This window comes from Oreochromis niloticus, unplaced genomic scaffold (assembly GCF_001858045.2).
Source record: "Oreochromis niloticus isolate F11D_XX unplaced genomic scaffold, O_niloticus_UMD_NMBU tig00008448_pilon, whole genome shotgun sequence".
Lineage (NCBI taxonomy): Eukaryota > Metazoa > Chordata > Actinopteri > Cichliformes > Cichlidae > Oreochromis > Oreochromis niloticus.
The window spans coordinates 1-14,918 of NW_020329192.1; the positions used below are offsets into that span (position 1 = coordinate 1).

Here is a 14,918-nt window from a genome sequence, read left to right on the forward strand (position 1 = left end):
AATCCAGGATGATGCTGCACTTGAAGTGCTATCCTAACCCGAAAAGACTACATTTAGCAAAAGTATTCTCTGTGCATTTCTTTCCTAAGCAATAATGATTCTGAACAAGCAGGATAGAAATTCTTCCAGTTATATTAAAGGATCCACATACTTTTGGGGAAGAAAAGTGAGTTAGTAACTTTAAACTTTGCATATTTGTTGGTGTAAGACAGGCTGGTCTGAGTATTTCAGAAACTTTGATCTGCTAGATTTTCCCACACAACCATCTCTGGGGATTAAAAAGAGGAACATATGCAGTGAGCAGCAGTCCTTTGAGTAAAATGCCTTGTTGATGTCAGAGGAGAATGGCGAGACTGCTTCAAGATAATAGGAAAGCAGAAATAACTCAAATAACCACATATCAACCAAGGTGTGTAGAAAGACATCTCTGAATAAACACATTGAAATCCTGTAGCAGATGGTCTACAACAGCAGAAGACTACATCAGGTCCCACTCCTGTCAACTAAGACAGCACAGGCTCACCAAAATTGGAAATTAGAAGACTGGAAAAACAATATGAGCAACATCAGAAGGTAGGGTCTGAATTTTGCATAAAAAACACGAAAGTGTGTCTTCCGTCATGCCTCGTTCAGGCAGTTTGCTATACTATTGCTGTAAATTACTTCAGGTGAATGGAATGTCTCTAAATGCTCATCTCAGCCAAAAAGCTAAGGATTTTTAAAAACTGTGAATCATGCAAACCGCTCTGGTAAAATGCAGGAATTGTTTTAAAAAGGGAAATGAGCATAATAAGTTCCCTTGACAATAATTTTTTTAAAAATCACAAATTATTATGATCCTACTTTAAGTCTAATCTCTGTACTCAAGTAATTACACTAAGTCATGCAAATGTTTTGTGTTTGTTCTTGACAGGGAAGCACGTTTTCTTTCTGGCTGCTTCTCTGTGGTCTGACCAGGAACTAACTCATCCTTATTCTAGAAGTGAACCACAACATGTGGCAACAGAGCCCACAAACATGAGCTCATTCCTCTTGAGGGAAACTAGCAACTGAAAAAACAGAGATAGAAAGAGAGAAAGTCCCAGTGTTCCTCTCCACATCCATTTGTCTTTGGACTACATTCCTGCTCCTCTTCCTCAAATGAAATGGTTATCCCTGCAAACAATGAGAAGACTGAGCTGCAGGAGCATCTGCAGCATGTGAAGTGGGACATGAAACAAAAATTGGCTCACAAGGTCGAGGTCAACTTCAGCATCAGCACATTCTTTGAGCCAAGCGTTGGAGAGAAAGCAGGCGCGAACTGAAAATGGCCCTAGTCTCTTCCTAACATGCTTTTATTTCCCACATACTTCGTGATCAGCAGGCCTCAGTATGTTATCAGGTAATACTGAGACAAACAGCTGCTTACGTGCTGAAATGTGGATGTATTATTTGAGAAAAGCATTACACATGAATCAGAAGAACAATACATTTTGACCAATAGGCTAACAATTAAAGTAAACTCATCAGTATTAAAAATACAGCTGGAAAGGTGAACTGTTCCTACTTTAAGAGCAAGTGCAAGTGCAGGCAGATATGTTGCAAAATGTATTTACCATCATAATTAAATACAAAAAAAGAATGTGCAGAAAAAATCTGAACTCTAAACTCACACCTATGATATTAATTTAAAATCATAGTTGACCTTTTCGAGTTATTGTAACAAAAAAAGGAAAAAAGTCTTTTCTGTGGCTAAGTCCTCAATTTTCCTTTATTCCTTGTAATGTTGTCAGTCTCCATATGAGTCACGTTGACCACGTGCTGTGTGCTTCATGCTTTGCTCTGGAATGTCAGGTTTCAAATAGCATGTACCCGATATTGCCTTGCCATGCCATGCCAGAGATATAAGATTGTGTGTAACTGTAAAATCAAATGACTATTATTTATTTGCAATAAAATAACATAAAACACACACCAAAGTACACACAGGACTTTTTATTAGTAAGTTACAATGCGGACACATGCACTGCCAAGGACATTTAAAAAAAAAAATAATACTATGACATTTCATCATGTTTCAGTTAAACAAGTTAAGAATCAAGCAGTTAAGTAAGAAAAGATTTTTTCTGTTTATAACAATTAGAACATGTATGATTGAACACAGAAGAAACATGCACTTTACTGCACTGCAACATAGAAAATTATCCTAAGTGTAGAAAAACATATCATTTTCATTTGACAAACACTTGATGATACAAATGTGTTTGCAGTGACTGACTCACCCGAGTTTCTTCCAGAAGCCACAGGTTAACAGGTTAAAGGATATTTATTGTGTCACACAGCATGTTCTTTGGAAACTTGTTCAGCGCAGCGGTTTGAGAAAATATCACAGGCTGTCTGAGCGAGCAGGGTTTCCTTGATGTCGTACCCCTCCAGAGGCAAGTGCGGTGTTGGTGGTGCATCACGGTGTAGTGTGATGTACCGGGTTGTCAAAACCGGCTGCTGACATGACAGAACACTGCCCTCCTGCACCAGCCCAAAGGCACTTTCCACAAGGGGCTTGTCAGGTCAGGGATCTGGTAATGGACCCACAATGCCTCTGTAGAATCCACTCCTAAAGAAAACATCAATGACAATAATGTAAGGAAGAAGGTTATTATACTGAACAACAACTAAACTAAAAAGTGTGAAACAGTGGTGCATAAGTTAGAGACTGGGATGTATATATGTACATGACTGAGTTAGCCGTCTTCAGAAAGTGTAATGTTGTATGTATATTAATACCTATTCTGACACATGCATGTATGAACAAATAGCAACATGCATTTGTAACACAGGAAACCAAATTTTACAAATCTAATTACCGTACTCCAGTCTGGGCCATCCTATTTGGTACCGGCTTAGTGAAGATCATAGAGTTGATAGGTCCTGGCTTCACACCCTAACAGAAGACACATTTACTATGGATGGTGTTGCTGTTCATATGTAAACATGGTCTAATTCAAAAACTTTAACCTTATTTAAATTACCACTGTCCGTGGCTTGTGCCATTGCTGTTCAGATTCGGTGCAGCTATGCACAGGGGGACAACCGGCACTCTGAGTTGTGAGTAGTGTGCTGTTTGGAAGAGCAGTGCCACTGTGTGATTGCACATAACAGCACCTGCCACACAGGAGCACTGGCGATGAATCCAGAAGCTTAATCTAAGAAGAAAGAACTAAAATTAAAAATGTAACATCATCTTCATGGAAGAGCCGAACAGGAACATAGTTCAGTGTTATGGTTACTGACCCCTACAGGCTTACCCTCCTGAATGCTTAGTGTTTCCTTCTCTCCCTATTAAAACAATTTAACCATCCTTGATAACTGTAATAACTTAGATTGTGTATATTTGCAGTATTAACTTGGTGTAAATTTGTTTCTGATCACCCAAACACATCTGACTAGTCAAATTAGGTGTGATAAAGCAGGGGGACAAGGAAAACATTCAAGTTGATGGGCCTTCAGGAATGAACTTAACTAATGCTTAAATGAACTGAACCCCACTGAACAGGGATTAACAACTTTACACAGCTTCCTGCCTACACTTAGTCTGTGTGGTGCCTCACTCTTCCTCATTGACCTGTAGCACAGGGCTCTCACACCGACCTCCCCTGTCAACCTGTGTTTTTTGGATACTGAATAAAGATACAAGAACCATTAGCATTATTTCTGTATTACTCATGTCAACACGTCTTAAACATATATACTTTACACGTAGCAAGAGTAGCATTGGGTAGTTAACTACCTGCTTAGTTAGCCAACTACCTAACGCTATTATAAAAGTGTCTAACAACAAAAGTGACATTAGTTAAACCTCAACTATAAACACCGTTTAAGGAAACATGTAATGTAGAGAATTGACATCAAATGAAACACATAGCGGAGTAGCGTAGTGTTTGCATTTCACGTTAGCTAACGTTTCTTTGTCGGTTAATTTACGTTTTCTTACCTTCGTAGTTGTGTATATATGATGCAGCATATAACTTAAATCCTTTATCTAACATGCTGACGGGGTTTGTCGTCACTCTGTAAATCCGATGAACATCAATGATGTTCAAATTTGGGAGCTCTTGTAGGACGAGTGCAAACGCGGAGGTCGGATTATGAATGAGTGGGAGGAGTTGCGCCATTAGAAGGAAGATTACATGACGCGTCAAAAGGCTGAGTGCTTTGAAGTGCGGCCGTGCTTTGAAGTGCGGCCGTTAGGTCACGCCTACTGAGGGCATAAATAGAAGTCAAAAACAGCATTAGTGTGTGTTAGTCTGTTCCTCTGGCTTTGCGTTTCTTAACGTTTTGTCCATTTCCATCAGCATCGGCGGAGCCTTGGGCATACGCTGTGCGATTTTTTCAGTGGCGTTATTCAGCGCCTGCTCAAACTGTACGATTGACTCGCAGGGGTTAGAAGTTCGTAGGTCACGATGCAGGGTCTCACACTATACGCCCGATGCTCTGATGCGACCTGAGTGCTCACACTAATGCCGGGCTCACACTGTGCGATTTTTGACCCTTTTTGAGTCGTGCGACCGTTTTGGCAATCGGCCCGAGTTTGTCCTTCATCGTGCATCGTGTAGTGTACGTGGGGTAACGAGAAGCGATTAACACCTCACGACCAGCTCCCGATCATCAATCGCTTGGTCGGGAGGATTTCAAACCTGTTTGAAATCCTCGCAACCGTCGTGAGGGTGTCACTGCAGCTTCTCACACTGCGCACGCGCAAACACAAATGTCAGCGAAAAAGACGGCGCAGCACGGCAGTGCAGCGTGTGATCTGGACACAAGCGATGGAGGCACAACTTGTAGAACTTTGGAAAGCTCACCCGAGCCTTTTCGATGTGGCCTCACAAAATTATCACGACCACAACAACCGTGAAAATAGTTGGATCTACACTGCTGCTCAATCACAGCTGCCTGATCAATGTTTTTCATAAAGTTGATGGTGGTGGTGTGCGTGTCTGTGTGAGTGAAAGACAGAGAGGCAGAGCGAGCGGCAGAATTTCTGTTATAACCTTCATTTTATGAACGCACAATTTGAGCACTCAGGTCGCATCAGAGCATCGGGCGTATAGTGTGAGACCCTGCATCGTGACCTATGAACTTCTAACCCCTGCGAGTCAATCGTACAGTTTGAGCAGGAGCTGAATCGCGCGACTGAAAAAATCGCACAGTGTGAGCCCGGCATAAGCATCAATCTGTCCCTCTCTCTCCCTCTGTCTTTCACTCACACAGACACACACACCACCACCATCAACTGTGCTAAATTGCTAATGAAAATATTGATCAGGCAGCTGTGATTGAGCAGCAATGTCCATTCAAATATTTTCACGGTTGTTGTGGTCGTGATAATTTTGTGAGGAGACATCGAAAAGGCTCGGAAGAGCTTGCAAAAGTTCTACAAGTTGTGCTTTCATCGCTTGTGTCCAGATCACATGCTGCACTACTGTGCTGCTCCGTCTTTTCGCCTTCATTTCTGTGTTTGCGCGTGCGCAGTGTGAGAGGCTGCAGTGACCCTCACGATGGCCGACAGGATTTCAAACAGGCTTGATTTTCTTATGACCAAACGATTGAATATCGGGAGCTGGTCGAGGTGTTAATCGCTTCTTGTTACCCCATGTATACAACACGATGCACGATGAAGGCAAAACTCGGGCCGATCACCAAAACGGTCGCATGACTGAAAGACTCGGCTCAAAATTAGCCAAAAATCGCACAGTGTATGCCCAGCGTTACCTACGAACTTCTAACCCCTGCGAATCAATCGTGCAGTTTGAGCAGAAGCTGAATAACGTGACTGAAAAGATCACACAGTGTATAACCAGTTTTATTCAGCTCCTGCTCAGCATTTTTTTTTACATTTTTATGAATCTTCATCAGTTAAACTAAAAAAAAACAAACGGCGGGCATTCGCAGGGGGCTAAAGGAGCTTCTGGGTTGGGAGATGAAGCATCTTTAAAAAATCTCAAGAATTCAGGAGGCTTTCTTTCCAAACTCCTTATGTTTCAGGTGTTGGACCTGTTCGTGGGCTCCTGCACTCTGATATCCATCTCACCTGCTTGTAAGCATCCATCACATCCAGTGTGGAAACCTGTAGGTTCCCTCCAGATTTCACAACGGTTTCTTTCCACTCTCCTTGTGTTTCAGGTCTTGGACCTGTTCCTGGGCTCCTGCACTCTGATATCCATCTCACCCGCTTGTAAGTGTCCGTCACAACCAGCGTGGAAAGCTGGAGGTTCCCTCCAGATTTCACAATGCTTTCTTTCCCCTCCACTTATGTTTCAGGTCTTGGATCTGTTCCTGGGCTCCTGCACTCTGATGTCTATCTCACCCGCTTCTAAGTGTCCGTCACAGCCGGCGGGGAAACCTCGAGGTTCCCTCCAGATTTCAAAACGCTTTCTTTCCACTCTACTTATGTTTCAGGTCTTGGATCTTTTCCTGGGCTCCTGCACACTGATATCCATCTCACCCGCTTCAAAGTGTCCATCATAGCCGACGTGGAAACCTGGAGGTTCCCTCCAGATCTCACAACGCTTTCTTTCCAATCTCCTTGTGTTTCAGGTCTTGGATCTCTTCCTGGGCTCCTGCACTCTGATATCCATCTCACCCGCTTCTAAGTGTCCGTCACAGCCGGCGTGGAAACCTGGAGGTTCCCTCCAGATTTCACAACGCTTAGTTTCCAATCTCCTTATGTTTCAGGTCTTGGATCTGTTCCTGGGCTCCTGCACTCTGATATCCATCTCACCCGCTTCTAAATGTCCGTCACAGCCGGCGTGGAAACCTGGAGGTTCCCTCCAGATTTCACAACGCTTTCTTTCCACTCTCCTTGTGTTTCAGGTCTTGGATCTCTTCCTGGGCTCCTGCACTCTGATATCCATCTCACCCGCTTGTAACTATCCATTACAGCCTTCGTGGAAACCTGGGGGTTCCCTCCAGATTTCACAACGCTTTCTTTCCAATCTCCTTATGTTTCAGGTCTTGGATCTGTTCCTGGGCTCCTGCACACTGATATCCATCTCACCCGCTTCTAAGTGTCCGTCACAGCCGGCGTGGAAACCTGGAGGTTCCCTCCAGATTTCACGACGCTTTCTTTCCACTCTCCTTGTGTTTCAGGTCTTGGATCTCTTCCTGGGCTCCTGCACACTGATATCCATCTCACCCGCTTCTAAGTGTCCGTCACAGCCGGCGTGGAAACCTGGAGGTTCCCTCCAGATTTTACGACGCTTTCTTTCCACTCTCCTTGTGTTTCAGGTCTTGGACCTGTTCCTGGGCTCCTGCACTCTGATATCCATCTCACCCGCTTGTAAGTGTCCGTCACAACCAGCGTGGAAAGCTGGAGGTTCCCTCCAGATTTCACAATGCTTTCTTTCCCCTCCACTTATGTTTCAGGTCTTGGATCTGTTCCTGGGCTCCTGCACTCTGATGTCTATCTCACCCGCTTCTAAGTGTCCGTCACAGCCGGCGGGGAAACCTCGAGGTTCCCTCCAGATTTCAAAACGCTTTCTTTCCACTCTACTTATGTTTCAGGTCTTGGATCTTTTCCTGGGCTCCTGCACACTGATATCCATCTCACCCGCTTCAAAGTGTCCATCATAGCCGACGTGGAAACCTGGAGGTTCCCTCCAGATCTCACAACGCTTTCTTTCCAATCTCCTTGTGTTTCAGGTCTTGGATCTCTTCCTGGGCTCCTGCACTCTGATATCCATCTCACCCGCTTGTAACTATCCATTACAGCCTTCGTGGAAACCTGGGGGTTCCCTCCAGATTTCACAACGCTTTCTTTCCAATCTCCTTATGTTTCAGGTCTTGGATCTGTTCCTGGGCTCCTGCACACTGATATCCATCTCACCCGCTTCTAAGTGTCCGTCACAGCCGGCGTGGAAACCTGGAGGTTCCCTCCAGATTTCACGACGCTTTCTTTCCACTCTCCTTGTGTTTCAGGTCTTGGATCTCTTCCTGGGCTCCTGCACACTGATATCCATCTCACCCGCTTCTAAGTGTCCGTCACAGCCGGCGTGGAAACCTGGAGGTTCCCTCCAGATTTCACGACGCTTTCTTTCCACTCTCCTTGTGTTTCAGATCTTGGATCTCTTCCTGGTCTCCTGCACTCTGATATCCATCTCACCCGCTTGTAACTATCCATTACAGCCGGCGTGGAAACCTGGAGGTTCCCTCCAGATTTCACGACGCTTTCTTTCCACTCTCCTTGTGTTTCAGGTCTTGGATCTCTTCCTGGGCTCCTGCACTCTGATATCCATCTCACCCGCTTGTAAGTGTGCGTCACAACCAGCGTGGAAACCTGGAGGTTCCCTCCAGATTTCACAACGCTGTCTTTCCAATCGCCTTGTGTTTCAGGTCTTGGATCTCTTCCTGGGCTCCTGCACTCTGATATCCATCTCACCCGCTTGTAAGTGTCCGTCACAACCAGCGTGGAAACCTGGAGGTTCCCTCCAGATTTCACAATGCTTTCTTTCCACTCCACTTATGTTTCAGGTCTTGGATCTGTTCCTGGGCTCCTGCACACTGATATCCATCTCACCCGCTTGAAAGTGTCCATCATAGCCGGCGTGGAAAGCTGGAGGTTCCCTCCAGATCTCACAACGCTTTCTGTCCAATCTCCTTGTGTTTCAGGTCTTGGATCTGTTTGTGGGCTCCTGCACACTGATATCCATCTCACCCACTTCTAAGTGTCCGTCACAGCCGGCGTGGAAACCTGGAGGTTCCCTCCAGATTGCACAACGCTTTCTTTCCACTCTCCTTGTGTTTCAGGTCTTGGATCTGTTTGTGGGCTCCTGCACTCTGATATCTATCGCACCCGCTTGTAAGTGTCCGTCACAACCAGCGTGGAAACCTGGAGGTTCCCTCCAGATTGCACAACGCTTTCTTTCCAATCTCCTTGTGTTTCAGGTCTTGGATCTCTTCCTGGGCTCCTGCACTCTGATATCCATCTCACCCGCTTCTAAGTGTCCGTCACAACCAGCGTGGAAACCTGGAGGTTCCCTCCAGATTTCACAACGCTTTCTTTCCAATCTCCTTGTGTTTCAGGTCTTGGATCTCTTCCTGGGCTCCTGCACTCTGATATCCATCTCACCCGCTTGTAAGTGTTCGTCACAACCAGCGTGGAAACCTGGAAGTTCCCTCCAGATTGCACAACACTTTCTTTCCACTCTCCTTGTGTTTCAGGTCTTGGATCTCTTCCTGGGCTCCTGCACTCTGATGTCTATCTCACCCGCTTCTAAGTGTCCGTCACAACCAGCGTGGAAACCTGGAGGTTCCCTCCAGATTTCACAACGCTTTCTTTCCACTCTCCTTGTGTTTCAGGTCTTGGATCTCTTCCTGGGCTCCTGCACTCTGATGTCTATCTCACCCGCTTGTAAGTGTCCGTCACAACCAGCGTGGAAACCTGGAGGTTCCCTCCAGATTTCACAACGCTTTCTTTCCACTCTCCTTGTGTTTCAGGTCTTGGATCTCTTCCTGGGCTCCTGCACTCTGATGTCTATCTCACCCGCTTCTAAGTGTCCGTCACAACCAGCGTGGAAAGCTGGAGGTTCCCTCCAGATTTCACAACGCTTTCTTTCCACTCTCCTTGTGTTTCAGGTCTTGGATCTCTTCCTGGGCTCCTGCACTCTGATATCTATGTCACCCACTTGTAAGTGTCCGTCACAACCAGCTTGGAAACCTGGAGGTTCCCTCCAGATTTCACAACGCTTAGTTTCCAATCTCCTTATGTTTCAGGTCTTGGATCTGTTTGTGGGCTCCTGCTCACTGGTATCCATCTCACCCGCTTGTAAGTGTGCGTCACAGCCGGCGTGGAAACCTGGAGGTTCCTTCCAGATTTCACAACGCTTTCTTTCCAATCTCCTTGTGTTTCAGGTCTTGGATCTCTTCCTGGGCTCCTGCACTCTGATATCCATCTCACCCGCTTCTAAGTGTCCGTCACAACCAGCGTGGAAAGCTGGAGGTTCCCTCCAGATTTCACAACGCTGTCTTTCCAATCGCCTTGTGTTTCAGGTCTTGGATCTGTTCCTGGGCTCCTGCACTCTGATATCCATCTCACCCGCTTGTAAGTGTCCGTCACAACCAGTGTGGAAACCTGGACGTTCCCTCCAGATTGCACAACGCTTTCTTTCCACTCTCCTTGTGTTTCAGGTCTTGGATCTCTTCCTGGGCTCCTGCACTCTGATATCCATCTCACCCGCTTCTAAGTGTCCGTCACAACCAGCGTGGAAAGCTGGAGGTTCCCTCCAGATTTCACAACGCTTTCTTTCCACTCTCCTTGTGTTTCAGGTCTTGGATCTCTTCCTGGGCTCCTGCACTCTGATGTCTATCTCACCCGCTTGTAAGTGTCCGTCACAACCAGCGTGGAAACCTGGAGGTTCCCTCCAGATTGCACAACGCTTTCTTTCCACTCTCCTTGTGTTTCAGGTCTTGGATCTGTTTGTGGGCTCCTGCACACTGATATCCATCTCACCCACTTCTAAGTGTCCGTCACAGCCGGCATGGAAACCTGGAGGTTCCCTCCAGATTGCACAACGCTTTCTTTCCACTCTCCTTGTGTTTCAGGTCTTGGATCTGTTTGTGGGCTCCTGCACTCTGATATCCATCTCACCCGCTTCTAAGTGTCCGTCACAGCCGGCGTGGACACCTGGAAGTTCCCTCCATATTGCACAACGCTTTCTTTCCACTCTCCTTGTGTTTCATGTCTTGGATCTCTTCCTGGGCTCCTGCACTCTGATATCCATCTCACCCGCTTCTAAGTGTCCGTCACAACCAGCGTGGAAACCTGGAGGTTCCCTCCAGATTTCACAATGCTTTCTTTCCACTCCACTTATGTTTCAGGTCTTGGATCTGTTCCTGGGCTCCTGCACACTGATATCCATCTCACCCGCTTCTAAGTGTCCGTCACAGCCGGCGTGGAAACCTGGAGGTTCCCTCCAGATTTCACAACGCTTAGTTTCCAATCTCCTTATGTTTCAGGTCTTGGATCTGTTCCTGGGCTCCTGCACACTGATATCCATCTCACCCGCTTCTAAGTGTCCGTCACAGCCGGCGTGGAAACCTGGAGGTTCCCTCCAGATTTCACGACGCTTTCTTTCCACTCTCCTTGTGTTTCAGGTCTTGGATCTCTTCCTGGGCTCCTGCACTCTGATATCCATCTCACCCGCTTGTAACTATCCATTACAGCTTTCGTGGAAACCTGGGGGTTCCCTCCAGATTTCACGACGCTTTCTTTCCACTCTCCTTGTGTTTCAGGTCTTGGATCTCTTCCTGGGCTCCTGCACTCTGATATCCATCTCACCCGCTTGTAACTATCCATTACAGCCTTCGTGGAAACCTGGGGTTCCCTCCAGATTTCACAACGCTTTCTTTCCACTCTCCTTGTGTTTCAGGTCTTGCATCTGTTCCTGGGCTCCTGCACTCTGATGTCTATCTCACCCGCTTCTAAGTGTCCGTCACAACCAGCGTGGAAAGCTGGAGGTTCCCTCCAGATTTCACAACGCTTTCTTTCCACTCTCCTTGTGTTTCAGGTCTTGGATCTGTTTGTGGGCTCCTGCACACTGATATCCATCTCACCCACTTCTAAGTGTCCGTCACAGCCGGCGTGGAAACCTGGAGGTTCCCTCCAGATTGCACAACGCTTTCTTTCCACTCTCCTTGTGTTTCAGGTCTTGGATCTGTTCCTGGGCTCCTGCACTCTGATATCCATCTCACCCGCTTCTAAGTGTCCGTCACAGCCGGCGTGGAAACCTGAAAGTTCCCTCCATATTGCACAACGCTTTCTTTCCACTCTCCTTGTGTTTCAGGTCTTGGATCTCTTCCTGGGCTCCTGCACTCTGATATCTATCTCACCCGCTTCAAAGTGTCCGTCACAACCAGCGTGGAAACCTGGAGGTTCCTTCCAGATTGCACAACGCTTTCTTTCCACTCTCCTTGTGTTTCAGGTCTTGGATATGTTTGTGGGCTCCTGCACACTGATATCCATCTCACCCGCTTCTAAGTGTCCGTCACAGCCGGCGTGGAAACCTGGAAGTTCCCTCCAGATTGCACAACGCTTTCTTTCCACTCTCCTTGTGTTTCAGGTCTTGGATCTGTTTGTGGGCTCCTGCACACTGATATCCATCTCACCCGCTTCTAAGTGTCCGTCACAACCAGCGTGGAAACCTGGAAGTTCCCTCCAGATTGCACAACGCTTTCTTTCCACTCTCCTTGTGTTTCAGGTCTTGGATCTGTTTGTGGGCTCCTGCACACTGATATCCATCTCACCCGCTTGTAAGTGTCCGTCACAACCAGCGTGGAAACCTGGAGGTTCCCTCCAGATTTCACGACGCTTTCTTTCCACTCTCCTTGTGTTTCAGGTCTTGGATCTGTTCCTGGGCTCCAGCACACTGGGATCCATCTCACCCGCTTCTAAGTGTCCGTCACAGCTGGCGTGGAAACCTGGAGCTTTCCCCCAGATTTCACAATGCTTTCTTTTCAATCTCCTTATGTTTCAAGTCTTGGACCTGTTCCTGGGCTCCTGCACTCTGATATCCATCTCATCCGCTTGTAAGTATCCATCACAGCCGGCGTGGAAACCTGGAGGTTCCCTCCAGATTTCACAACGCTTTCTTTCCAATCTCCTTATGTTTCAGGTCTTGGATCTGTTCGTGGGCTCCTGCACTCTGATATCCATCTCACCCGCTTGTAAGTATGCGTCACAACCAGCGTGGAAACCTGGAGGTTCCCTTCAGATTTCACAATGCTTTCTTTCAAATCTCCTTATGTTTCAGGTCTTGGACCTTTTCCTGGACTCCTGCACTCTGATATCCATCTCACCCGCTTGTAACTATCCATTACAGCCTTCGTGGAAACCTGGGGGTTCCCTCCAGATTTCCCAACGCTTTCTTTCCACTCTCCTTGTGTTTCAGGTCTTGGATCTGTTCCTGGGCTCCTGCACTCTGATGTCTATCTCACCCGCTTCTAAGTGTCCGTCACAACCAGCGTGGAAACCTGGGGGTTCCCTCCAGATTTCACAACGCTTTCTTTCCACTCTCCTTGTGTTTCAGGTCTTGGATCTGTTCCTGGGCTCCTGCACTCTGATGTCTATCTCACCCGCTTCTAAGTGTCCGTCACAACCAGCGTGGAAAGCTGGAGGTTCCCTCCAGATTGCACAACGCTTTCTTTCCACTCTCCTTGTGTTTCAGGTCTTGGATCTGTTTGTGGGCTCCTGCACACTGATATCCATCTCACCCACTTCTAAGTGTCCGTCACAGCCGGCGTGGAAACCTGGAGGTTCCCTCCAGATTGCACAACGCTTTCTTTCCACTCTCCTTGTGTTTCAGGTCTTGGATCTGTTCCTGGGCTCCTGCACTCTGATATCCATCTCACCCGCTTCTAAGTGTCCGTCACAGCCGGCGTGGACACCTGGAAGTTCCCTCCATATTGCACAACGCTTTCTTTCCACTCTCCTTGTGTTTCATGTCTTGGATCTCTTCCTGGGCTCCTGCACTCTGATATCCATCTCACCCGCTTCTAAGTGTCCGTCACAACCAGCGTGGAAACCTGGAGGTTCCCTCCAGATTTCACAATGCTTTCTTTCCACTCCACTTATGTTTCAGGTCTTGGATCTGTTCCTGGGCTCCTGCACACTGATATCCATCTCACCCGCTTCTAAGTGTCCGTCACAGCCGGCGTGGAAACCTGGAGGTTCCCTCCAGATTTCACAACGCTTAGTTTCCAATCTCCTTATGTTTCAGGTCTTGGATCTGTTCCTGGGCTCCTGCACACTGATATCCATCTCACCCGCTTCTAAGTGTCCGTCACAGCCGGCGTGGAAACCTGGAGGTTCCCTCCAGATTTCACGACGCTTTCTTTCCACTCTCCTTGTGTTTCAGGTCTTGGATCTCTTCCTGGGCTCCTGCACTCTGATATCCATCTCACCCGCTTGTAACTATCCATTACAGCCTTCGTGGAAACCTGGGGGTTCCCTCCAGATTTCACGACGCTTTCTTTCCACTCTCCTTGTGTTTCAGGTCTTGGATCTCTTCCTGGGCTCCTGCACTCTGATATCCATCTCACCCGCTGTAACTATCCATCAGCCTTCGTGGAAACCTGGGGTTCCCTCCAGATTCACAACGCTTTCTTTCCACTCTCCTTGTGTTTCAGGTCTTGGATCTGTTCCTGGGCTCCTGCACTCTGATGTCTATCTCACCCGCTTCTAAGTGTCCGTCACAACCAGCGTGGAAAGCTGGAGGTTCCCTCCAGATTTCACAACGCTTTCTTTCCACTCTCCTTGTGTTTCAGGTCTTGGATCTGTTCCTGGGCTCCTGCACTCTGATGTCTATCTCACCGCTTCTAAGTGTCCGTCACACCAGCGTGGAAAGCTGGAGGTTCCCTCCAATTGCACAACGCTTCTTTCCATCTCCTTGTGTTCAGGTCTTGGATCTGTTTGTGGGCTCCTGCCACTGATATCCATCTCACCACTTCTAAGTGTCCGTCACAGCCGGCGTGGAAACCTGGAGGTTCCCTCCAGATTGCACAACGCTTCTTTCCACTCTCCTTGTGTTTCAGGTCTTGGATCTGTTCCTGGGCTCCTGCACTCTGATATCCATCTCACCCGCTTCTAAGTGTCCGTCACAGCCGGCGTGGAAACCTGAAAGTTCCCTCCATATTGCACAACGCTTTCTTTCCACTCTCCTTGTGTTTCAGGTCTTGGATCTCTTCCTGGGCTCCTGCACTCTGATATCTATCTCACCCGCTTCAAAGTGTCCGTCACAACCAGCGTGGAAACCTGGAGGTTCCTTCCAGATTGCACAACGCTTTCTTTCCACTCTCCTTGTGTTTCAGGTCTTGGATATGTTTGTGGGCTCCTGCACACTGATATCCATCTCACCCGCTTCTAAGTGTCCGTCACAGCCGGCGTGGAA

At 47.4% G+C, this 14,918-nt stretch overlaps 1 protein-coding gene across 2 annotated transcripts; it reads right to left on the bottom strand.

Annotated features, from left to right (window-relative positions):
- Positions 1 to 1,959: 1,959 nt before the first annotated feature.
- Positions 1,960 to 4,413, bottom strand: LOC112845654 (uncharacterized). Of its 2 annotated transcripts, none has more exons than XM_025905076.1 (4): positions 3,971 to 4,413; positions 3,009 to 3,182; positions 2,844 to 2,920; positions 1,960 to 2,593 (listed from the first exon to the last, which is right to left on the bottom strand). In XM_025905076.1, exons 1-4 carry the CDS (start codon positions 3,998 to 4,000, stop codon positions 2,548 to 2,550), a joined length of 327 nt encoding a protein of 108 aa, XP_025760861.1. In that variant the 5' UTR covers positions 4,001 to 4,413; the 3' UTR covers positions 1,960 to 2,547. The 2 variants fall into 2 exon arrangements, with proteins under 2 accessions (XP_025760861.1, XP_025760860.1); XM_025905075.1 differs by lacking the exon at positions 3,971 to 4,413 and adding an exon at positions 3,565 to 3,667.
- Between the last annotated feature and the right edge of the window lie 10,505 nt (positions 4,414 to 14,918).